We start from the raw sequence: 26,473 nt of genomic DNA, 5'->3' as shown, positions 1-26,473 counted from the left end.
TGTTAAGAGAGATTCCAACAAGATCTGTGTGAACAACCCAGTATGCATGCACAAGCACTTAAGATGTACAGGCCAAAAGTCTAACACAAACCACACCATGAAAGCAACCCCAAAAAAGCAAGCCTTGCCAATGAAATGCAGAGCTGAACAAAGCAGGAAGTCTCCCTCCCAGAGCTTCCTGCTACTCTTCATTGAGTATCTCACCTCTCTCTACTGTATGTATTGGTGTGAACTACCCTTTGTTTTAAAAGGGTTTCTGAATTTGGCAACTGGAGGAGTAATTCTTTTCTTTCAGGCTTCATTTGTTAATAATTGTGAAGCAAATTGGAAGTTTTGTACCATGTGATCTGGGGAAAACACCACATTACATTTGAAGGCTTGCTATTGGACTGTAGGATTTAAAGCCCCCCCCCTCTGACAGGTCTTAAATTGAAAATCATTCCAGGTTCTCAAAAAGAAAAGGAGTACTTGGGGCACCTTAGAGACTAATCAATTTATTTGAGCATAAGCTTTCGTGAGCTACAGCTCACTTCATTGGATGCATTCAGTGGAAATCCGGTGAAGTGAGCTGTAGCTCACAAAAGCTTATGCTCAAATAAATTTGTTAGCCTCTAAGGTGCCACAAGTACTGCTTTTCTTTTTGTGAATACAGACTAACACGGCTGCTACTCTGAAACCTGTCATTGGAATAGTGTGGATGTTTTTTTTTTTTTTTTTTTTTGGTTTAAATTTTTGGCTATTCTGAGGATTTTGCTAGTTTTTGAACCAACCTACAGAAAAGATTTGTGTGCAATATTCCGTAAAGCCAGAAATTTTATTGGTGCCTTGGATGTGTGCTCCTGAGCAGTCAGATATGTTTCCGTAAATACAGATTTCCTCTTTTCTTTTTTTATATGTGAAGAATGCCTGAAAAGTGTTTTTATGATTGTGTGTTTGACTGCTTTTACATTTAAAAATTCAGGTCTTCTCTATCCTGAGAAATCTGTGGATGACTAGAGAGCTAGTAGAATTATGACCTCACAAGAGACAAAGCTGAGCCATTGTAAAGAGGATTTTTAATAATTTTTTTCACCTATTTAACTCAGATACCTGGGAAATTATTTAAAAATGTCTGTGCTGAGGATTCGGTTCAAAATTGTTTCTCTTCAATAATCGGAGATATTTCTTAATGTACATTTGAAATCTCTAATGAGCCAGCAAAACCAGGGAAAACTAATGTTAATATTTCTGATTCAAACCAGCCCAAAAAAAAATGCACAAAAACATTTTTTACCTTTTGCAGGTCAACTTTAAACATGGTGATAAAATGTCAATCATATCTGAGTAATTGAGAATTAGAACAGAGCAATCACACAATAGTGAAAATCATAAGCAGAAACTATGGAAAGAATCCTCAAATTCTTAATATAAAACTTGCAAAGTGCAGTATTAGGATAAAGTAAAATGTAATGCTTTACTATTACCAAAAAGCGAGAATGTGGGAAACGGAACCCCCTATCAATATCTTGACACAGTGAGTTCTGAAGGAGTCTCAGATAACGGTTGCTCACAACTGATTTTGAAAAAAATACAACACACTGATGTGATGGTTGTAGGAGCTCCCTCTGCTGGTTCTGTGGCAACAAAGTGCTGATTTCAATGAGGTTATTGCAAAAACAAGGCAATATTACATTAAATATTAAATTAATATTAAAATTAAATTAAATATTAAATAGTCTCTAAGGTGCCATGAGTACTCCTTTTCTTTTTGCTAATACAGACTAACATGGCTGCTACTCTGATAGCAGCTCCTTTGCTATTGGACACAGGGTGGGGGTGGGAATTAGCCTGTCCTTTCTGTTTGGGGGAGGGAGAAAAAGTGTAACGCACACACAACTTACAGTAAAGTAATATACATGTAGTTGATGAGTAATGTCTGGGATTTGTAATAGAGGATGTTTCCTCCAATCTGAAAACTCTCCATAAATGGAACTACTTGGAGTGAAGTTAAAATTTTCTTCACAAGTTTTCAGTGGTGGAAACAATTTTCAGACATGCTGCCTATAGCAAAAATATCCCTATGAACATATCAGGTGTCCTTTATATCAGTGATGTCATTTATATACTGTGCATTGTATCAGACAGACACCATAGGCAGATGGTGAGAGGAGCTGGGGCTGCCAGTTACAGAAGAATCTGCTCATGGTGTGGTGAAGTCTCTCTTCCTCTAGATCATGCCTGATCCTGGAGAGCAGAAACTCTTATTCCATCTCTGAGGATTTCACAAAAAACATCAGCTAAATAAAGCCCAGTCTTACAGATCTGTGTCCTCCCTGCAAAAGGAGACCTTGGTGTGGGAATGGAAAGGAAGTTCTTTGGTATGGAGCCCTTGCGGTTTAGCCATGAAATGGGCTCCCAACAGGAATACCCCGCATGCTCATGTATTGTGGCAATGAGTGTCTCTTGACCCAGTTTGAGATAACCTATCACTCAGCATTTTAGCCATTCTGTCTCTAACTGAAGGTAGCTCTGGTTTTCCCAACACAGCACGTGCCCAACATCCCAAACCCGGTTTGTTTTTGCTATTCTTGGACTGGAGTCTGGATTAGAAACCTGTGATCAATGAGCTGTGGGCAGCACCTAACAGACTAGGCCTGTGATTTAATTTCACCCTGGCCCAGGAACAGCCAGCTACTGACTGAATGTAGTCACTTTGCTCACTGCAGTTCTGTATGAATTATTCATAATCACCTGATCCAGAACAGGCTCGAAATTGTTCTTTGGCACAAAATGCATTTTCCATTTGTGCAGTAGTGGTGCGGAGCCCCTATTAAGGCGTGAAAAGCTCCTGTTTCAACTATTTACAGCTATATTGTGAAGTGTAGCCTTTGAAGAAACCTGTGGGTGAAGTCTGCATTTCAATTTACTTAAAAGCAGAAGAAATCTTGTTGCTTTCCCTTAAGTGCTACTAAAGCGACAGTTGTTGTTTTTCCCATAAGATTTCTTTGCTTAATCCAGTATAATCTATTGTGACCCAAGATCCCCTTAATGCCAACTGGCAAGGGAGTTACAGGAATACACTGATTCTGGTGTGTGTTCTAGTTCACCAAAGAATGTCATGTGAGGTCTTAAATGACAGCCGGAGTCACATTGATCATTAATATAGTTGAGAAATGTATATACAGATACTCGGGGATATATATACTGAAAATATGTTTTAAAGTCTGTATCAAGGCTGAGGTGAAAAACAGGTCTTCCTTGAGACAGGAGGTAAGAAATGTATCTCTCCTGGGATGTAAATTAAGCATTGTAAACCAATGCAATGGATGCCCATTGATGTACAATGTGAGATGTTAGTGAAGAGATGTGAAGTCAACAGGGAAGCAGCACACATGAAAAGAAGGCCATGGGTGGTTATCCTCTTTGAGTACAGACAATGAACTTGGGAGGGTGGATATATGTCAAAAGCAAAGAAGACACCTCATCCTGCACTTAAAAAGGAGATGGGCAGTGCGCTGCCATTCATGAAAACAGGATAGCTTTGGTTGAAAACGCTGCTAAAGAGTTTGGGTGAGAGAAATTCCTTTTGACAGTAAGGGTAACCTGGAAGTTTTGTCTCTAGAGAGCGTGTTACAATTTTGTTTTATGTGTAACTGTTTGTTTCCAATATTTTTGTTCACTGTCTCCTGAATCTCTAGGGGCTTTGATGATAAACTTGTTTTTGTTTTCACATAAATATATCTCAGTGCAGTGGTTTTACACTAAGTGCTGTCTTGAGCTGAATCTTAAACTGGTGTATATACTGTTCCTTTGGAAACAGGAAGCCTGGTAGTTCTGTGAGTAGCCAATGTCGGGATGAATATCACAGGGGAATGCTTCAAAGGGACTGAGTCTGGGATACACTTATTGTTAATCTGCAAGGCAAAGGAAGGGCTAGCATTGCCCAGAAGAGTGTGCTTGAGGGGCTGACTGACTGGTGGTGTTTGAGCTGATACCAACCTAAGCACAAGCAAGACGACTCCTCACTGGTGGCAGGGAGTGACAAGGGGACTGATCTGTCCTGGGAACCCCAAGAACCATCACATCAATCTTGCAAAGTGTCTACTTTGCAAGTCAGTACAGAGGCACTGCATTTTTCCTTAGCAAACTCAAGTAATAAAAGAATGTGTATAATTACTTTCTGTTGACCCACGTAGATGCAGATTTCTTGGTAGTCATTGGTTAAACTGTGTATGCGCAACATGGGGAAGTAGAACTGGGTATCTTCTGCTTCAGAAACACAGGCCTCTACACCTGAAGTTGTACAGGAAGATTTCTGTTAGCACTTGGCTTGCCCAAAAAGGGGAGCTGTTTAGTCTAACAAAAACCAAACAAAAACAATTAAAGTTATGGGTCCTGATTACCAAAATACTCTCCAGAACCATTCTATAGCCTTTAGATTTAGTTAAGTAACTGGAAAGATTCAACATCATCCAGGTGGGGCACAGTGCTACATGGTTTCCTACAGTAGTTTCTCTTTCTGCTCTTTTAAATTCTGCAATTTCAGTGATTTAATTTACAGACATACCGAGTCATCCCAATATAGTAGAAAAAGGCTAGTGCAAAGCCCCTCCTGGTGGAATCATGGCAGTCGTTGCTCTCAAGATGAGGGGGCAAGCTACTTGTGCCGGTGAAGGTTCTGTAGAGTAGTATGAGGGTGCAGTTCAATTCATTACCATTCTTTTGAAATCACTTCACAGCTATGTACACGTCCAATCCTGATTTTTTTCCATGGAGAGGGGATTGACTTTAATTCTCATCTTTCTTCTTCCACAGATGGTTTTTTGGGAAGATTCCCCGAGCAAAAGCTGAGGAGATGTTAGGCAAACAGAGACACGATGGTGCCTTTCTCATCCGGGAGAGTGAGAGTGCTCCTGGGGACTTCTCTCTCTCAGTCAAGTGAGTAATGCTCTGTAGCATCCAGTGTGCTAATTAGGACACCCCTTGTGTGATAAAAGTACAAATGAGTATTCCTATTTTTCACCTCTGACACTGTTTCCCACATGTGTAGTAGCAGTTCTTCTCTTCCAGTGACATGCACCCATGCTGTCTTTTGTAACAATAAATATGGGTGCTCTATCCTACTGAGAGTTACATTGCTGAGATTATGGTAACAAGATATTGTCCTGTTTTGTGTGAAACAATATACTGGTTCAGTGGTGAGAGCAGGGGAATGGGACGACATGACTCAGTGGATTCTGAGGAATGATGATATACTGTTTTTCCCTCTTTCTGCTCTTCTTCTTTACTATTCTGAGGCTCTAATTCTTTCCACCTTCTGCTCTTGCTATCTGGCACCTTTCAAATGTGCAGTTTTTCATAACTCTGTGGGAGGCACATATTTTGGGAATGTCCTTGTTCTCCAGCATAGAGATGTGGAGTTGTAAAATTGAGCATGCTTCCCATCTCTTGTCAGTAGATTCCATGTTGGCACAGACCTGACTATTTCATTTTGGAGATGTAGCTGTGTTGCAAGGAGCTATGTCATAAAATAAAGGGAAGGGTAACCACCTTTCTGTATACAGTGCTATAAAATCCCTCCTGGCCAGAGGCAAAACCCTTTCACCTGTAAAGGGTTAAGAAGCTACAGTAACCTTCGTGGCACCTGACCCAAAATGACCAATGAGGGGACAAGATACTTTCAAATCTGGAGGCTGGAGGGAACAAATGGTTCTTTCTGTGTGATGCTTTTGCTGGGGACAGATCAGGAATGCAAGCCTTACAACTCCTGTAAAGTTAGTAAGTAATCTAGTTAGAAAATGCGTTAGATTTTCTTTTGTTTAATGGCTTGTAAAATAAGCTGTGCTGGAGGGAATGTATATTCCTGTTTTTGTGTCTTTTTGTAACTTAAGTTTTTGCCTAGAGGGATTCTCTGTTTTGAATCTGTTTACCCAGGTATTTACCATCCTGATTTTACAGAGGTGATTCTTTTACCTTTTCTTTAATTAAAATTCTTCTTTTAAGAACCTGATTGATTTTTCATTGTTCTTAAGATCCAAGGGTTTGGGTCTGTGTTCACCTGTACCAATTGGTGAGGATTCTTATCAAGCCTTCCCCAGCAAAGGGGGTGTAGGGCTTGGGGGGGGGGGGATATTTTTGGGGAAGACATCTCCAAGTGGTCTCTCTCCCTGTTCTTTGTTTAAAACGCTTGGTGGTGGCAGCATACTGTTCAAGGACAAGGCAAAGTTTGTACCTTGGGAAGGTTTTTAACCTAAGCTGGTAAGAATAACTTAAGGGGTCTTTCATGCATCTGTACCCTAGAGTTCAGAGTGGGGAAGGAATCTTGACAAGCTATTATTTAATATTTTTATTACAGTAGCATCTAGAGATGCTTATTTAAATAGCTTTAACAGTAGCTTCTGTGTCAGTATCAGTCTCTCATATTCCCTCACAAGCTGGGAGAGCCCCAAGCGGCTGCCATGAAATAGAATGGAAATGTTACAAGCTTTAACAGTATGGGTCATGTACTTAAATGAACAAACTCTTGTCCTTTAGCAGTTGATGCCCTTCTTCCCCTCCACTTCCAGTTGCATGCCCTTTGTCTGGAAGAGCTGAGCAAGATATCCTTTGGAACCTAAGCATCATATTTTGATTATCCAGCTGATGTTGCTACAGAATACCGAGTTTTCCATGCCCATCAAACACAGTACCTCAGGAGTGTTTCCAGCCCTTTCCTTCTGTGATTACATTCTGGACCTCATGTGAGGCAGCATACAGTTTTGCCATCATGTTGGCTTGTTTTAGCAGTGCATTTATATTGTGTCTTTGGCACAATAATCAGATAAGCTGGGGTACACAAAAGGCGATATGAATTACCAGAAACAAGATGTAAATGGAACCTTCATTCCAGGAAGCATATTTCTTTACAACACTAACAAATGTATTCGAAATGCTGGGAGACCACGGTCATCTCTGTCTGCCTAGTAGCTCAGTGATAGCTCACCTACTGATACATTTCTCAGTTTGGGGATTTTTTTGCTGATTAGCTCTTTTAAAGGTTTACTAAAACCTTATCTGCAGGATCTGAAATGGAAAGAAACTGACTGAGAAAGGGAGACTTGAAGCATTTAGCCATGAAATACTTGCTGCAGATTTGACATTTGCTCATAGCAACGGTAGACTGTACATCTCCAGGTATTGAAAGACTAAACACCAAATGAGAACTGCTGCCTGCATTTGTCATTTCTTAGAGCTATAAAGGGAAAAATGGTATAATTCTGTCTACGTATACTCTCTATTGGTAGCCTGTTTGGATCTCCTCTTCCTTCAGAAGAAAATTATTGGAAGCAAGAGACAGGTTTTTATTAAATATCAAAACTTCTGTCTATTCGCATACCAAAGATGTAGTTAAAGTTGAGTTAAAGATACTGCTGTGTAAGTCTATAGAAGTATTTTGGGTTTTGGTTTTTTCTCGTAGCACTAACAGGCTTTGTGTGGGGAGATTTTAGTTGAGCACTTGTTCTGAAGTTAGACTTCAAAATCCCAAACTCAACCACCCAGAAGGGATGGGAAACAGAAAGGTGCTGTTGTGCAGCAGCAACCTTAACTCCCCCTTAACAAAGTATTTTATAAGTACGTTTCTTTTGGTTTTAAACCCATGAGAACCTCCAGCCAGCCTGACTCATTCACATCTCTATCAACAGAATGGGTTTACTCTCTCAAGGCTGGGATATCAAGCCTTAGTAGACAATGTTAGACATTCTTTGAGTCTTGGGGAGTTCAACTCAGGTGCTTCAGAAACAGCCAGCACCAGAAAAAGCCTGCATGCATGGCAGTTCTCAAGTCCTCTCTTTACTTTGACAAAATGCCTAATCACTACTAATAAAAAAGCAAGTTGCACCATGCACAACATGGACCTATGGCCTCTACAACTCAAACATCCCACGTGATCTCCCCAGGAGTACAGGTGATTATGGTGTACATATGTATGATGCACATAAATATATAATGTGCATGCACATGGAATGCCATCATTGGTAGGGAGCTGTATCTTGGGAACCTCTTGACCACATTTGCACCATAGATCTTGATGGACTTTAGAGAGCTTTGAAAATTTGGCTTTAAAGCAAAACCCTGTTGCAACCTTAAGTATGGAGTATCTAATCACTCTATGGTATTCCTTTAACAGGTCCTGTTTTCTGTAGCTTCTTTTTTCGACCTTTTCTGTCAGCACATAAAATGGTAACACCTTCTACAGTCTTAGCTGTGCTGATAAAAAGAGATCATTATCAGCTATTTATCTGGAATCATTTGAAAGAACCAGTTTTTCATTCCTGTCCCTAGAAGTAAAACCTAAATCTTCTGCTGACTTCATGTTCAGCTCTTTCACGCCTGCCTGTGATATGCATAGGGGATGTTCTGGAAAGGTGGCACTTTATTTCTATAAATATGGGTTCAATCTTGGCTCATATTGTGAGTGGAATGTTTCTGGTTCCAAGATGACATTCTTCCAGCCCCATACACTTGTCTTTGTTGAGGTGGGAGAGCAGCCATTGCTTTAGGTCAGGACTGAGTGCCTTGGCATAGCTATATGGAAGGAGTCTGCATTCCATCTGCCTGCCATTCTATTTGCCTCTCCAGCCAGTATTTTCATTCCCTCTTTCATGAAAGCTATCGTCACAAGCTTTTTTTTATAGTATTTATACTTTTAAAACACACCCCAGACACTGATCATCTCTATGATCACTTCTTCCCTGTGCAAGCTCTGAGGAAATGCAAAAGCTCCTTTCCACCAATCCTTAGCTTGCACAGATGACAGTGGGTTAATGTCATTTGAGACCTAGGTTCACAGCCATTAAGAAGGGAGACATTTTTATGCTAGTTATGCTTGGAATTGTTTTCCTGGATTTAATCAGTTTCCATTCATGTCATTCTAGGAAGAGAGACTCAGTATGACTGATACATGCAGTCTGTCTTCTCTCCCTCTCCCACATCCCAGGTTTGGAAATGATGTGCAGCACTTCAAGGTGCTCCGAGATGGGGCTGGCAAGTATTTCCTTTGGGTGGTGAAGTTCAATTCACTGAACGAGCTGGTAGATTATCACAGATCCACTTCTGTCTCCAGGAACCAGCAGATATTCCTTCGGGACATTGAGCAGGTGCCACAGGTAAGATGGTGGGGGAGAGGAGCATTGCCACTATAACCAAAATGAGAGCTTTCTGTCAATAGCCCAGGGTCTGAAGGATTGCTTGAATTTTCAGTAGGAAGATGTGGGGAGAGAGAAGTTAACCTTTTAACTTTCCCTCTCTGATGTAGAATTGTCTGCTTGTACAATTCTGAGTCCTGGATTCTGCAGACTAATTGTACTGAAAAATAAATGCAGCCCTTCTGCCTTCTTTTGGATGGGCTTTGTACCACTATGAAAAAGTTGTAAATCCCCTTTTGTTCTGGCAAAGGATGTCCCTATGACTTTTTGATCATTCAGGTCACATCTTTAAGAATAATTTTGGATTATGCCTATCCTTCAATACATAAAGCACTATAGTGAGGCAGTGTGTTTGTTCCCACCAGTAGAAATGGTCGTAATCATATGTTATATTCCCTTCCACCTGTTGCTTTCATGGAATTTTGATTTCTGTTTGAATTAGTTTTTAGCCCGCAGTGCCCTCAGCAGTACACTGCATACCCTCGATATCTTAATGCACATTCCTCTTCAGAAGCACACTGTAGAGAATAGTTAAGGATATTGGTATATGGAACTTATCTCCTCTAGGTTGCTGGTTTGAATCTAGTACAAACTGGTAGTGACTAAAAGTTATGGTCTAATGGAAGTTCTTGGTTTTAGTTCAGCTCCCAGGCACACCAAAGTACCATCACAGTTGGCAATTGGTGTCTGTTGGGCTCTGCAAGAAGACCATCTCACCATTAGATGTGGCCCCTCCAGTCCAGGCTTGAGACATGCTGGAAAGGCTGAGTGGGGGAAGCTTAAGGTATGTCTAAACTAGAGTGTGAAGGCATAAATTCCAGTTTGAGGCGATATACCCACAATAGCTTTGATTACCTATCGTGCTAAAAATGGAAAATGAAGCTGCAATGGCACAAGCAGCAGGAGGGTTTTGCTGCCCCAAGTATGATCCTGTCTGAGTCCAGAGGTATGGACTTGGGGCAGCTAGCCCCTCTCATGGCTCGTCCTACCATGGGTACACATCTATTTTTAGCATGCTAGCACAATCGGAGCTAGTGTGGGTGTATGTCTCCTCAAGCTGACATTTACACCTTCCAGCTCTAGTGCAGACATACTTTATGCTGCTCTGTCCATGCTGTACCTAGTCTATAGATAAACAGGACATCAGGGCTGTTGGACCAGTATTAAATTAACAATATCAAAAGAGAGAGACCTGAAAAATACAGAAAAAATTAAAATAAAAGTACTTCCTAGCACCATAAACTCATTTTTAAAATGAAGCTTTCGTTTTCATGAACACAGTATGCAGATTTGCAGAAAACATATTGGATAAAGTCTGTCCAGAAATCTTCACTCAACATGAATGAATGGTGGTTAGAAAACTTGAAATGGAAGCATTTAAAATTTCAGTGTGATCCAACGGTCATTGTTTAGGGGGAAAATTAAGTGTCACGGTTTAGGGTTGATTAAGAATACTCACTGAATGTTGTGATCTGTGTGGGAAGCAAACTGAGGAAGAATAAGAGTAATGAAGCTGTTGGGATGCAGAAAGGAAATGGAGAAGAGGGACAAGGATGCAGAGGTGAAGGGAATATCTAGTGGAGACCCAGTAGCATATACAGTATGGGCCTCTGATACAACATGGTTACAAAGGGATGTCTTACAGTGAAAATGCCCAAGAGACTCCACCTTGTAGAGTTTTATTGTAACTCATTTATTTAATTTTGACCATTTTCAAAGGCCTTGTGTATTCTAAACTTCTCCTTTGAGCATCTTGTCACAGTTGATGAAAGAGGCAATTTGCAGAGAAATGAAACAGCCCAAATATTTACTAGTGGCACCTGAACTATATTGCAGAGGTAGAATGCAGCCTACCTGGGACAGTGGGAGATTTGTATGCTGTGAATGACTCTCACTCTTGGTTTTTTCCCCATGCAGCAACCCACATACGTTCAGGCCCTTTTCGATTTCGACCCCCAGGAGGAAGGTGAACTCGGCTTCCGCCGTGGAGACTTTATCCAGGTCCTCGACAATTCTGATCCCAACTGGTGGAAAGGAGCCTGTCACGGACAGACGGGCATGTTTCCACGCAACTATGTGACCCCCGTGAACCGGAACATCTAGAGATAAATATTAGAGATTATTTAAAGAAACCAGAGAAACAGTAAATACACATACAGAGTCTAACTACAGCCAGTGATCTAAAATCACAAGATGGTAAAACCTGAATCACTTCTTACCACAAAGTGATCTTCCTTCTCTCAGTATGGAACTTTGGGGTTGGGAGTTCAACTTACATGCCAAAATTTACCTTTAAATTAAAAAAATTAACAGATTTCCTCAGCTGCTCCTGGGTTGTCCCTTTCATTCACTCTTCCTTTTTCCCCCTCCTCTGTCCATCAGTGCATGAAGGTTTAATGCTATATAAAGTCCTAGCCATGCTGATAAAGGAAAAGGGAGAAACTCTGCTGGTATTTTCTCTCTGTGCAAACAGTCTTCATTTGACATGGAGGGACTTGAGAGAAGAACCAAATCCACTGTCCTGCCTTTAAAAAAACAAAACTGCTTTTTGCCTTCAGCATTCAGCTCTTTTTGGTTGGGAAAAAATGGTGTTTTCTTTATTTTTCATTCTCCTTAGCCACTCTCCCCTCTGAGGCTCAGCAGCTTCAGAGCAGAGTGGAGGAGACCAGCTTTTTTTCACAAGTCAGAGCGGCTCTGAGAAATTCCAAACTACAATCAAAGTCTGTTCTCTTTTATTTTGGTGACAGCTTTTTTTCTTAAAGGTGTACGGTTGAGCACAGTCTGTAATTTTTTTCCATAGTGCCTTTTCCCTTATTTCCTTTTTTATTATTTTTAAGTTAAAAGGACAGTCCAGAGGTTTTTTTCTGCATACGTGTAAATATTTTTTTGAGGGTGAGAAGGGGTAGTTTTATCCATGAATATAAAAAGACATCTCCAAAAAAGATGGAGCTTTAATATTTGTATTACCGTCTGACTTTCTTTATTCCAAGGAAAAATACAAGGCATATACAGTGTTGTAAGTGGCAGCACAGGCTGCTCAGAGGTGGGGAGCTGCAGCCAGGAGCCTCAGGAAAAAGGGAAGAGAAGGATTGCCTCATTAGGACTGTTTATAGAATCCTAAAAATGTAGGATTGGAAAGGACCTCAATAGGTCATCTAGTCCAGTCCCCTGCACTGAGCCAGGACTAAGTATTATGGGAAATGGGCAAACATATTTGGGGGTGAAGGTGGGTGATATTCTATCAAAGTACCACGATGGGAGAGAATAGTGCTGAGGTGTCTGACGAAATGTACGTTCCTCTTGACAGGAAGCTTTATATTACAGGGAAACCTCAAGAAATAGTACTTAAGTACACTTTAAGGTATTAGTGAATGTCCATACATACGCATGTAATCAAGAGCCTGGCTTCCTTTAGGCTGGGGTAGGGAATATTTGCAATCATGTCTTGTTCTTGAAAAGAGGGGGTGGCATCACTGTTCTCCACCTTGTCCCTACCTCCTCCTCCTCATGCCAGTGTTACACAATTTAAGAAGTTGATTCTTACTTTTCACTCCCAGTTCACAGCAGGCTGTGTGGTGACTGCATTCCCCCTTCCCTCACCACAGTGGCATTCGTTAATGCCATTAGCTCCTCTGCCAGAGCAGTTTGACGTTGATGTGGACAAAAAGGAGATAAATCAAACTGCAGAGCTTTGTGCCAATCTTCAGTTATATTGTTTCCTCTTGGCAGCCCTGTGGCTGAACCCTTCACCCCAACGATGAACCCCAAAACTGCAACAGAGATCTCCTGCCCAAGTGGAGATGTTCCTGTGTTGGCGGGTGCCTTTTTTGTACTAAGTGTTACAAATGTTTTATTCCTGAGATGGACTCTGCCTTACACTTCATTTCTCCAGCAGATGAAAGAGAGAGCTACCCTGTAGAGTATTACTTTCTCTCCCTGTCCTTGCTAGCTGTCATTCACTTTGTCTTCTTTCTAAAATGATTGGAAAAGGAATCTATGGCATTCTACACCTGGACCATTTGATTGTTTCCTTATTTTGAAATTGGTGTATATCATACAGCCTTGCAGACATATGTCTTGTGTGTACATATATTAAAAAAAATCAGTGTTTAAATAAAAAGGCCTATGTACTTAATCCTTTAACTCTGCAGCAGCATTTGGTAGATAGTAATTAACTGTGAATAATAAATATACAATGAATTCTTCACTTTAGCATCTGTCTGTTATTTCCATTAACGGAGCAAAACATCAGCCAGTCAAACTAATTTATAACATGTAATTCAGTGGGAAGGAGGAGATAGCTTAGTCCTTCATCCTACCAAGATAGATAAATTGAGAATTGCATAGGTTAGCATGCATGGCCTTCTGAGTTCAGATAAAAATCCTGTCGGCTGCTTGCAGACATTAAAGATCCTTTGTCCATTATCTGAACAGTAGGTGGAGCCTAGATGTTTTTGTTCCTTGCTCAAAACTCTTTATTGATCTCTACAAATGGGCATGAATTGCTGACACATATTAAGGAACCAGTTGTGGAAGATGCTTTGGTGTATCCGATCTGACTTCTGATTGATAGTCTGAGTAGTTTATTGCTGCTCTTTTACTGAAGGACGGGGGGAGGGGGTTTACTGGAATCTGACTTGTGAGAACAGCAACTGTATTTCCAACTGACAAATGAGTGTTTTGTTTTTTTTTCCTGCTCGATTTCCACCTCAGCCTAGCTGCCTTTATGGATTACACCCAATTATGAGAGTTGGTTCCAAAAGCACTTTCAAATGGGACCAGAATGGCTTGCCTGGATCATGCTAATAAGCTGTCTGAATGCAGTGGTGGAAATGGGGTCCTTGAAAACCTGTCTACATCAATATGAACCCTGTGCTCTGTGTAGGTTATGTTCACAAACTCCATAGTGGGATTTAAAGCACAACAATTGAAAGGCTCCTTTGAATTGTCAAAGAAAATTCTTGTTTGGTTAGGAATTCTTTCACCACATCTGTTCTGGAGCCTGCTGTCTCTGGCAATATCTAAATTATCCAGTGAGAATTTTTCATTGTTTTTCCTGAGTTGTGCCAATTATGTTAGTCAGTATCCCAACCAACCTTGTAATGATTTGCCTTGTGACTTTGAGGTGGACATCATTTATAATGTTGAACTGGGACACCTTCACATTCTCAGTGGTCTTTATCTTCTGTTGAAAGTTTAGAAAAATTCCTTATGGCTTGTAAAGGAAGCAAAACATATTTATTGCCATTTTGTATGGTTGTGTAATATTAATGATGGTGCTTGGTTCTTGGTTTTGGTCAAAACCCCTTCTGAGTAAATCATGTATCTGGTTAAGGTTGTCTCTCCCACATGCACATACGACCACCATGTGTGCGCACATACACCCCCTTCCCCTGACCATGCAAATGTCAAAATTAGGATTAAAGGTCTCCTTCCTCTTCTCCCCCCACCCCGCTGGAAAAAATTAAAAAGCTGCTTAAAAATCTCGACATACCTGACTGTTATCCTACCTGATACTAGCAAAGCAAAAGTGATATGGCCAAAATTTCAAATCCTGGCAGTCAGCTTATATATAAAAGGCCTTTAAGTATCCATTGAATATCTACTGCCACCACAGCAACTGCTTCGGCTGCTGATGCTATATGTAAGGATTGTTTGAACTGGAGTTGTAGGCACAGAACAAAGTAATGTGATGAGGCATACAACAAAATGCAGCTGATGCCTGTTATATTTAGCAATATATTTTACACTTTTTGACTCCTTTAAGAAATAATCAGCTTCCACCTAAAACTACGATAATCCTAATTCTGCATTTAAAAAACAAACAAACAGAAAACCTAGCACTTACCTCGAGACTCAGAAAGTCTGATTTCAGTATTTCACTTTATTTTAACACAAGTAAAAAAAAAACATATGAGCTGGCAATGTTAGAAGGTGAGTGAATGATGTGACTGAATATTTGCTGCCAAAGCAGCATGACTAATCAATGACTTGCCACTGTGAGTAGTACATAGTGTTAAAGGTGCAGTTCTTAGCTCCTCCCTCTCTTGTGGTAGTATGTACAAAGCCTGGGTATCACTACGTTCAGAATGAAGAGCCAGAAACTTTTCTTTTACTACCAGCTCTGCTATGGCCTCCTAAATAGCCCTTTGAGAGTCATTTTAATCTGCTTCCATTTCTCCAGCTGTGAAATAGTCTTCAACCCTTGAAGATGGGTTATTCCTATTTAAAGTACAATCTGCACAGCGCATGCATTTGCTTTATCACGCTTGCCATTAATTTAGAAAACTAAAACCATGGAAAACCAGCTGGGTAGAAGGAGTTAAGGGGTGGGCCAGGGCATCCTGTCTTTTAATGAAAGGGTGTTGCTCTGTCAGGTGCAGGTGGGCCAGTGCTGTATTCTATGATCTGCTTGGTTTGAGTGGCTCTCCTGGACTGATTAGTGTGAGTAATAAAATCCCATTGGGAGAAAAGGTAAAAAGAAAGTAATCTTAGGGCTAGACTGATATGCTTCTGTGCTCTAACATCCACATAATAATCTGGGCTCTGTCTACACAGCTGGTCTGTGCCTTTGATAATGGCTTACTATGTCTTGCCTGTCTGCATGGTGGCTAGCGGGCAGTAGGTGTGCTGAATTAAAAAAAAAAAAAAACTTGTGAATCTTTGGTTTGAACACAAACCCAACACAAAACAAATGTATTTCCCCCATCCTTCTACAGGCCATCTACCTGGGACTTCCCTCAGTTGAGCGATTTGATCCTCTATAGCAAATGCCTGGCCCCTTCTGAGCTAGGTGTGATAATTGCCTCTGGGGGCCCAAGCACATGTTCTGAAAAGGGGGATCTGCCTGAGACTAGGATTGGCTGGCTCCAGGTTCTCAAAGGGGCAGATGCCCCTGTTATACTGTCCCTCTTTTTTTCTTCTCTGTTGCAAAGACCAAGATGAATGTGGGACCTTTTTCCTCCTATCACCCCAACTGCTTTCCTATGACAGCTTGGGATGAGGGGATGGAGAGGCTGGGAGAAGGGAGTTCAGTTCCACCCTATCGCCCCTGGTGGCTGGAATGTTAGGGAACGTGTCCAGCTAGAGCCTGAGTTTGGGGAAGGAATTAAGGGGAACAGTGGCCCAACGCCACGTTATAACTGTGTAAAGGTTTTGCTCTGGGGTGGGGTGTGCAAAAGCTCCCTCTCCCTAGCAGTGGTTCGTGGGTGCTGGTGCCTTGTCTGTAACGCTGCTGCCATCAGCCAGAGAGCAGGAGACGGTGGCACTGGGAGCCTGCTGCTGCTGCAATGCAATCGGGCCTTTGGACCAGTGTAAGGGACTGGGGGAGGATGGGAGCAGAGGGGGTTGAAAACCAGGCGCCTCCTGTGTGTTCTCAGTGCCTAGGTCCCACCCACCACGGGCTCCTGGGCAGTGAAGGGCGCAGTGGCCAAGACCTCCGCACCCTATAAGCCCAGCAAGTAGGGGAGTTCCCTTGCCCTGCACGCATGCGCGCCCCGCCCCCTCCCCCCCGCATTACGCTACGAGGTCTGGCGTGACTACATCTCCCACCAGGCCTGGCGCCTGCGATGATCCTGAGCATGCGCAGTGTGTTTTGTCCTCCCGGATCAGGGCCGGGCGCTGGCTGGATTGTCAAGCAGCCGAGGAGAGGCTCTGGGCAGCGACGTGAGGAGGCGACAGCGTCCGGGAGCCGGCCTGGGCAGCACCGGGGTGAGCGTCGTGGTGGTGAATGGCTCCTCGGGAGGGCGCTGTGGGGCAGAGGCATGAAGGGGGAATTTCTGAGGTGCGGTGACCCCGGGTAGCTTCGACCTCAGCGCGTCCCCGTCCACACCAGCGACCGGTCCCCTCGGCGCGTCCCCGCGTCCGGCCGTTGGGCGACCGGCCGTTGGGCTCGCGGCGCGTCCCCAGCCTGACCAGCGACCGGCGCCTCTGCCCCCAGCCTGTCCCGGTCCAACCCGCGAAGTGTCCCTTCTGCAAGTCCCGACCAGTAACCATCACTTCTGCCCCCCATCCACCCGAGCCCCACACCAGCAACCCTCCCCTCCAGTAGGGCTGGTGCCAGCATGTCTCTTCCAAAAGTTATATCCTCCCAAGCCAAGGTGTGTTTATTGTTGCCTTTGTTAGGCTGGATGAAGACCTTTTATTTTGCTTTATTATTGATCCTGTTTAAATAGTCCGTGTGTTCTGGTGGCGGGAGCAGTTTTCGGAGTCGGGGGTTCCTTTTTGGGATCAAAAATATTCACAGGCCTGAGGCTAGCTTGTTGTGTGACAGAGACTTCTTTGCTCCTCTGCGAGAGGTCAGAAGTAGACCTCTCACTGAAAACTCCTCATGCTCTTCTGTCTTTGGACTGTAGCACTCCTGGAGGTTGATGCAAGTGGAGGCTGCCCGTGGACCAGGTAGTGATGGTCGGCTATGACCCCAAATCTGAAGTGAAGTCCATCTCCGCTGTGGAGGTGGCTGTGGCAGGATCTGCATCTGGGTTTGTCACTCGGGCTCTAATCAGCCCTGTGGATGTCATCAAGATTCGCTTTCAGGTACCTTTCCCAACAGCCCCCCGTGACACACCTGGAAGAGGAACATGCAGAGAATAAAAAGAAGCAATGCTTTTTCTTTTAACCTTTTATAGTATTTAAATAAATCATTGCCAGTGTCACAAATACACCCAAAAGCTATTACATAGCTGATTAAACCTCTGTGTGTGAGTTAAATACAGATTATACAAGGTAGACAGATCTATTTCTCTTTGGGGGCCGTTTCTGCTTTCTGTTAACAAATTAATGTATTTTTCTGCTCTGTCTTATTTTCTTGTACATAGCTCTTACGTTTTTCTTGCTTTTCCTTTTTTCCCCCTCCCTAGCTACCTGTCCTAATTTAGTTTTATTAACATTTTTGCTGAATATCACAGCTCTTTAGCATTGCACATACCTCTTCTTCTGCCCCCAACTCTTAAGGACGAGCAGCAGTGGTATCTGAGCCAGTTGTAGCTGCCATGAGGGCACACAAGGAGAGGGGTCTGAGTTAATATAGGACACTGAGCGTTTCAAAGATCAGTTCAGGTCCTTGAAGCAGATCACAGAGTAAAGTAATTTCTTTGTTCTTTTTCAGCTTCAGATTGAACAACTCTCCCCCAGAAACCCACTGGCTAAATATTATGGCATCTTGCAAACGGCGCACCGGATCTGCCATGAGGAAGGGCCAACAGCATTCTGGAAGGGGCATGTGCCCGCTCAGCTCCTCTCAGTCAGCTATGGAGCTGTCCAGGTAAGGTGTCAGGAAATCATCCAGGGCTAGCTTTGTTCTGAAATTTTTAGTTCCTATAGTGGCTTTGTCAGCAGCCTCATCCTGTCATAGCTGCCCATCACTTACCCAGCTGTCTGTAGGGCTAGACCATTCATAGGGTACTTTGTATGCCAAAGTAAAGACTCTGGCAGTGTGATTAGGTGATGATAGAGCAGTGGACCAAGAGGACAGATGTGGGTTCTAGTCTCAGATGACGTACTTATATGCTATGAGTCCTTGGGTGTGTCACTTATCTTTCTGGTTCACTTACTGGCTTTGTTCATTGAGGATGACAGTGTTGATGATACTGATTCATAGGTCGTTGTGAAGCTTAATTCATGAATGTTTCTAAAACCTATTGAGACCATCTATTGAAAGGTGATGTATAAGAGCCAAATGTGTATTATTTAATTAATAAATTGTGGAGAGGAGAGAGAGTTAAAATGGGATCGTCCTAGGAGGCCTTTTTGTTTTAAATCCCAGACTGTATTCTCCTAAAGGGAGAACTGAAGATTCTGAATGCCAAGAGTATTCCCTAATTTGATGGCTGCATCCTTGGAGGTTGCAAATGATGGATTTATTTATTTTTGTTAGAATGTGTTGGAACTAGGAGGGTTGTGGGTGATAAGAGTTTTCTCTGTGACGTATGTTTCTGTTTCTCTTTTAAGTTTGTGACCTTTGAGTGCCTGACGGAATTGGTGCACAATGCCACATCATACAACACCCGCAACTGCATCGTGCACTTTGTGTGTGGCGGCCTGGCTGCTTGCACTGCCACCATGACAGTTCAGCCTCTTGACACACTACGCACCCGCTTTGCTGCTCAGGGCGAGCCTAAGGTATGAGTTAGGGGAGAAGACCTTTAGCTTTGTTATATTTGTTGCCAGTAGTCATGTTTCATTCAAATTAGTGTGGAGAAAACATCACAACTTCCAGCAGGTGATCTGGGAAGGCTGGAGCCCTTAATCGGTGGTATTGTCATTACTGCAAAGTTATCCTTTGGTCCATTGACACATGTTTTGTCCTGGCAGAGAGAAGGAGGAACTTTTCTTTTTGGCAGGGCTGCTTTGGCTCTCGTTTTGGTACTCAGCTGCACGAGGGATTTATTCCTCGGCCTTTCCTGAGGGGACATGTCTCAAACAAAGAATCAAAGAAATGTAGGGCTGGAAAGGACCTTGAGAGGTTATCTAGTCGAGCCCTCTGAACTGAGGCAGGACCAAGTATACCTTGACAATCCCTACCAGCTATTTGCCTAACCTGTTGTTAAAAACCTCCAGTGATGGGGATTCCACAACATCACTTTAGGAGCCTATTTCAGTGCTTAATTATCCATATAGTTAGAAAGTCTTTCCTAATATCTAATCTAAATCTCCCTTAGTGTAGACTAAGCCCATTACTTCTTGTTCTACCTTCAGTCCACATGGAGAACAATCTATCACCATCTTCTTTACAACACTTAAGATATTTGACGACTGTTACCAGGTTCCCCCTCGGTCTTCTTTTCTTAAGACTAAACATCTTCAGGGTTTTTTTAACCTTTCCTCATAGGTCAGGTTTCTAAATCTTACATCATTTTTATAGTGCCCCTCCGGACTCTCTCCAGTTTGTCCACATCTTTCTTAAAGTGTGGTGCCCAGAACTGGACGCAGTGTCCAGTTGAAGCCTCACTGGTGCCAAGTACAGTGGAATAATTACTTTCCTTGTCTTACGTACAACACTGTTGTTAATACACCCTCAAAATGATGATATCCTTTTTCACAACTGCGTCACATTGTTGGCTCATAAATATGCAAAGTGTACAAAGAGTCATGTGCAGGTTCTTACAGGTATGAAGATTTTAAAGCAGTCCTCTAGTAATCCAGTTTTATGTCCTTGTTTATACAAGGATCTGTCTCCCCCCAACCAAGTTCTGTCTCCCCTCTGTTCTTACTGGAGACACTTAATTTTGAATCAGAGCCATTTTCTCATTGTGTTTCTGCTTGACTTGTAATGGAATCGCAATCCATTCCCATGTAGTCAGGGCTTCACTGCAGGAGTAATGGTGAAACTAGGCTGTGAGGAAGAAATCACACCTCTGATACAAATACAAGTGCTGGAGCTAAAGCCATTGGGAAAATTACCAAAAATATGAGAAGTTAGATTTTTTAGTACGATAAGTCTTTGAGAATTGGTGTTTTCTAGCTACAGTCAAAGAAGACTGGACAAGAAATGTTCTCAGCTTGTTGAGTAAAGAGTTGTGACTGGCATATTTGACATCACTCTTGTAAATTAAGAATCTTTGAAGGACACGCTATCTGTGAGTTCAGCTGTGTTTTGCTCAGTTACCCAGAGCTTTCCACCTGCCCCATAATAGCTGTCCTAATCTGCCAGTCTCCCCTTACTGTCACTTTCTGAAGCTATTCAGATTAGGGTGTTCTCAGTCATGGGGACCCATCTCTGGGGCTTGCTTCCCACCAGAGCCAAAGTTCAGGCAACTTCAGGATACAATGTCCAGACATGCCTTTCAGTGTCCAGCAGAACTGAGGGTTTGTTGGTTCAGTTAGTCTCATGTGGCAGAGATCCATGTTTATTCTGTCAGTCTGTTTTAATTATTATCAGGATTTCAAAGACTCAGCAGTGAGTGTTCATGTGATGATACGTGAAATGGTTTTGTTAATCTGTTTGTGCTAAAAATCAACCTGTTATATGTTGGGAGATGGGAATCCCCATGATCTGTATCAGGAATGTAACCGATTTCTGAATAGCTGATTGTAAGTGTATCTAACAGGAGAACTTTACTGTTTCTGTTTCTTGTTGTTTAGGTTTATCGAAATCTTCGTCATGCTGTGGTGACCATGTACCAAACAGAAGGGCCTCTGACCTTCTACAGGGGTTTGACCCCCACTATCATCGCTGTCTTTCCATATGCTGGTCTCCAGTTCTCCTTTTACAATCTCCTGCAACAATTGTATAAATGGGTGATGCCATCGGAAGGAAGGAATGCAGGTGGGTGCTTGGGACTGTGAAATACTCAGTCATGGAGGAAGAAGAAGGGTGGTCCAGTGGCTAGGGCACTAGTCTAGAACTAGGACCTGAGTTCAATTTCTTCTCCTGTCACAGACTTACTGTGTGACCCTGGGCCAGTCACTTAATTTCTCTCTGCCTAAATACGTTACCTGTAAAATACCTAAATACCCTACATCATAGAGGTGTTGTGAAGATAAATACATTAAAGACTGTGAGGCACTCAGATATTGTGGTAATGAGGCCCATAGAAGTACCATCGACAGGAAGATGAACTCTCCAGTCCAGTATATTATTTCTCAATTTGAGTCACGCGGCTTGTGCAGTGGAAAGACCTTGCTGAGACAGCCTTTATTTCTTTCAATTTCAGTAATATTGTGAGGATAGGACTGTCAGTGAGTACAGGATCTCTGAACAAGTGTGTGTTCTAAAGTTGCTTCCCCTCTTCGGCTTGTACAAGAGGATTCATCTGGTGCAGGTTAAATCTCCCAAGTTGTTCTAATATCAATCTCCTGCTCTTTGGCTATTCTGAGTTTTTAAGAGAATTTCATGAAAAGTGGCACCTTGACAGCCCTGGAGATGGGACCTCCATCCACCAGAGCACATACATCATGGGTAGGATCACTGCAAGTTTCTGCTCCATCAGAGTGTTCTCAAATAAAGAGATTACCTCCTATGCGTGAGAGCAGCTCATCCTCAATGTTTATTGAGTCTTAGACAGCAGGTTATGATGGTAGTTTTGTGTTGAGGCCACCTGCCAATTAGGACCTGAACTAAGACTACCAAACTCCTTTCCCATTGGCCTCTGTACAACCACCAGATGTTACCAATTTATGATCTCTACCAACCTGTTCTGATTTGAACCCTCAACTGGAAGTACAAGGTTCCATACCCTATTACCAATCTCCAGTACTTTTTTTCCCTAGCAATGTGAAAGCTTACCTGGTTATTGATGATAAACCCTTCTGTTATGGTTTCTTTTGTGTATTGCCATTTGACAAAGCTGCAGAATAAATCAGTCTTTAAATTAAGACTGGATATCTTTCTAAAAGATATGCTGTCACTCAAAGGAGTTGTGGACTTGATGCAAAAATTCTTGGGTGAGGTTCCATGGCCTGTTTTATGCAGAAGCTGAGACCAGATGATCATAATGGTCCTTCCTGGCCTTACAGTCTATGAATAAATGGGTCTGATTTACTTTCCATGATGCTTTTGTAAATCAGAACTCCATTCTAATCCTCCATTTCCTCCGTACAATCTTCTTTCCACTTCTCTGCTTTTCAGGTAATGTTAAAAACCTCGTGTGTGGCAGCTGTGCCGGAGTTATCAGCAAAACCCTTACTTACCCTTTTGACCTATTTAAAAAGCGGTTGCAGGTGGGAGGCTTTGAGCAGGCCCGGGCAGCCTTTGGGCAGGTGAGAGATGTTTTGATCAACTGGTTTTCATATGTTTATTTCTTGGTCTACATTTCAACGTTACCCAGAAAACTCATTACCCAGATAACATCTGATTTTGAACAGGGTTCTGTTTATTTCCTCTCCAAGCCTACCAAAGCATTGTTGGTTGACTTGTTCACAATATACTATATATGAGAGAATCCTCTTATTAGCCCTATATACGGAGGGCTCTGAGTTACTATAGAGGATTCTTTCCCAGGTGTCTGGCTGTTGGGTCTTGCTAAAATGCTCAGGGTACAACTAATTGCCATATTTGGGGTTGGGAAGGAATTTTCCTCCAGGTCAGGTTGATTGAGACCGTGGGGGTGGGGGTTGCCTTCCTGTGCAGCATGGGGCAGGGATCATTTGCAGGTTTAAACTAGTGTAAATGGTTTATTCTCTGCACCTTGAAGTCTTTAAATCATGTTTTGAGGACATCAGTAACTCAGCCCGAGGTTATTAGTCTATTAAGGAGTGGGTGGGTAAAGTTCTATGGCTTGCAACGTTCAGGAGGTCAGTCGACTGGATGATCATGATGGTCCCTTCTGGCCTAAAAGTGTCTGAGTCTATATGGAAAATAATACCAGCACATTCTGAAACAGTTGTTCTGCAAACTCTGTAGCATGAACAGTGCATGAGGTGTGGTATAAAGGATTTCCTGTCATTCAGTTGGCGTGTAAGCTGTTGCTGATAATGGTAAATGTAATTTGTGGCTGTGGTGCCTGCATCTACAAATCAGTGTACACTCAGACTGATTCTTTAACGCTGCCAATTAGTCATAGTGAATATCCCTAGAATCTCCATTACAGTTATCGAGAGTACATTTTTGAAACAGCCCTTGGCTTTCTTTCAAGTCCTCTGAGTCCCTTTCCTGGATGTGTGGAATATGTTACAGAGCTTTCTGAGAGAATTCTGCCCAGATGAGCTGAGCTTGTGCTATTGCTCTCTTTACTGTTTCAACTCTTCTCCCCCCAGGTGCGGACGTACAAGGGTTTAATGGACTGTGCTGGGCAAATTGTGCGAGAGGAGGGGCCTGTTGGATTGTTTAAGGGTCTCTCCCCCAGCTTGCTGAAGGCTGCTCTCTCTACTGGCTTCACCTTCTTCTGGTATGAGTTCTTCTGCAACCTGCTGTATGCCCTGAAGGACACTGGCAGCACTAAGGGGTAGGAGGGCTGAAGAGGCAGGACTCATCAGCTGCAGTTTTATTCTGTGGAGGAGTAAGACTAGTGGCCTCATTGTCACATGGAGTGGGGTGGGGAATGGCTCCTCCCTGCCAGGGCTCTGAAAACACGTGTCCACTAGCTTTGGAGGAAAGATCTGTTTGCAACAAAACCAAAGGAACAGGTGACTGCGGCTTCTGTTGAGGACACTGAGCCCTGGGGTACACTGAGCATCTTCCATCATATCTCCTATAGTATCAGCATTCATTTCGGGAGAAGGGGTTTTATAAAAACCTAATGCTACTACCCGTCTGGCAACATGCTCTGAAGTGGCATCTGATCAAATATATGAAATCCTTCAAGCACAGGGACCCATCTGACTTTGCTAGTGCCACTCGACTAGTGTCTAATGATGCCACATCTTTAAAGATTCAGCCCTCTGCTTAGGGCCTGTCTATTGGCTGCATATTCTCATCTCCCTGCTGTACAGGTAACCCCTTCCTTATTCTGCATAGACACCTGTCTTCTCTTTGCCATTGACATTTACCAGCTTCACATCCTGAGCCACTTTAAACATAGCATCATCTAGCAATGTTTATGCCAACCCTGATTTGCTTTCTCACTACAAGTGGCAAGCTTACTTTTGTTTTACAAGTGTCCCTTATTTTGCCTGTGAGTTCTGCTGTGGGCCTCTTAGGGTTCTACTTTGCTAGTGTAATGCTCTTACAAACAGGTCTGTAGGTCTAATGCTGTTTGCTGTCAGGAAGGTCTCTCAATGCACAAAACCTATTCTTGCTTTGCACTGACATGTTGGGGCTCTGCTTTGCTATTAGATTGTCATGATTAAACAGATGCTATAAAGATTTTTTTTTTTAACCTACCTTAAAATAATAAAGATAGTCCTGTGGAAACTAGTGACTCTTTTGTCATCAGAGAGCCAAGGAATTGCTGAGCACCTGGTGCACTTGGGAGATTAATTCTTTGAATCTGTTGCTGAGGCTTGAGAGAGACCTGAGAATTGCCAGATAGACTGAAAGAAATGACATAGTTGCTCTGTGCAGGGCATTGGAGCAGATCTTCCTCCCTGGAAATGTTTCCAAACCTTTTCTATTGTGGGTTAAATGATCTAAACCTGTCACAGTCCCTTGTCAGGACTGAAGGGCAAAGAAGCTTGAGGAGTTTGGAGTTGTTTATGTATAGGTTTGTTTTTGTTTTTAATTTTTCTGAAGCAGCCTGGTGAGCCTCTATTTGCACTAGGAGGGAATGAATGAGCAGAGAGCCTCCACACTGATCATGGTTTGTTGCACACTGGGCTGTTGATGATACATGTGATGGGTCTATATAATATGATCATTTAGCTGGTGGGGAAGGGATTTAGTGGCCTCTGTAATAGAATGAAAAGACAAACCATGATAGACAGTCATTTCATCTCCCATCCTTGATGTCTGTGTCTTTAAAGTATTTCTAATGTGCCAATCACTAGTCTCTAAACATGAGTCACATCATAAGGAGGGGAAGTGGCTAAAAACAAGAGCATTGATTCCCCTTACGTAAAGGAGAGAGATACTGGTTTAATACAAAGAATTAGCAAGATGGGTCTTATTTTGCTCCTGTTGAGTTTTGCAGGATCAGTACGTCGGGGTTGTATTTCCTAGAATCAGATAAATTAAGTGATGGAAAAGATTCATTAGGTCACCTTGTTCCTCCCACTTGCAAGTGCAGGGTTGTTATTTTTGACTGTATACCTGACTTCAGTCCAGTTTCCAGTGACTCAAATCAATAGGGCTTGCACCACTTCCCTCGTGAGACTGTGCCCCAGTCTAACTGGTGGCGATTGTTGGAATTTTCTTCTAATGTAATCCTATCAGTGAGGATTTGCTTTGCCTGAAATTCACCCCACAAGCTGCTCAGCAATTGCATTTGTTTTTATCCTAGTGCCTTTTATCATCTGGGTAAAGCAAAGAACTTTACTAAGCAAAGTACAACATACTAATATTACAGTAGCTGTAATGGAATCCACAACAGTTGCCGCCTAGCCTTGGCCAGTAAATCCTCTATGTGCAAATACTGCAATGAACACTTTCCAGTAGCATGTGTATTATTTCCAATAGCACTGATTACCTGAACTCATGTACAGTAACATTCATCTCTCAGGATGTTTACACAGAGCCGTATTAGGTGCTTCAGTGAGGAAAAACAAATGTTCTAGGATTGGTTACTGAAGTGAGTCATTTTCCCTTTTGATTTTAAGCCTTCATTGTTAATGCAGAGCCTTAATCCTCTGCAGCATTTCTAGCGAACATCTGAATGGACCTTTTGCAAATGCAGTAGATTTAAGGCTTCTGACCAGCTGTGTTTTTTCCACAATATATGTTTAACGTGTGCCTGTCTCTAAAGAGAGGAAAGAAAACATTAAATATTTATTATGTT

At 42.5% G+C, this 26,473-nt stretch overlaps 2 protein-coding genes across 4 annotated transcripts in view; both read left to right on the top strand.

The window, feature by feature from the left end:
* GRB2 (growth factor receptor bound protein 2) overlaps positions 1 to 13,369 on the top strand; it is an 81,259-nt gene extending 67,890 nt beyond the window's left edge. For all 3 annotated transcript variants that reach the window (XM_084648605.1, XM_084648604.1, XM_084648603.1), the window contains exons 4-6: positions 4,795 to 4,917; positions 8,957 to 9,125; positions 11,082 to 13,369. In XM_084648605.1, the coding sequence (XP_084504731.1) occupies positions 4,795 to 4,917; positions 8,957 to 9,125; positions 11,082 to 11,267 (478 nt within the window). In that variant the 3' untranslated portion in view covers positions 11,268 to 13,369. The remainder of the gene's footprint in view (positions 1 to 4,794; positions 4,918 to 8,956; positions 9,126 to 11,081) is intronic.
* A 3,382-nt stretch (positions 13,370 to 16,751) lies between these two features.
* Positions 16,752 to 26,473, top strand: SLC25A19 (solute carrier family 25 member 19). Its single transcript, XM_084648211.1, has 7 exons — positions 16,752 to 16,874; positions 17,519 to 17,699; positions 18,271 to 18,426; positions 19,113 to 19,283; positions 21,246 to 21,429; positions 22,732 to 22,862; positions 23,859 to 26,473. The coding sequence occupies exons 2-7, from the start codon at positions 17,568 to 17,570 to the stop codon at positions 24,048 to 24,050; spliced, it is 966 nt and encodes a 321-aa protein (XP_084504337.1). The 5' UTR covers positions 16,752 to 16,874; positions 17,519 to 17,567; the 3' UTR covers positions 24,051 to 26,473.

This window comes from Lepidochelys olivacea (assembly GCF_965140295.1).
Source record: "Lepidochelys olivacea isolate rLepOli2 genome assembly, chromosome: 14".
NCBI classification, from domain to species: domain Eukaryota; kingdom Metazoa; phylum Chordata; order Testudines; family Cheloniidae; genus Lepidochelys; species Lepidochelys olivacea.
Note: the sequence above shows the minus strand (reverse complement) of the source record. Positions and strands in the feature narration are given on the sequence as shown.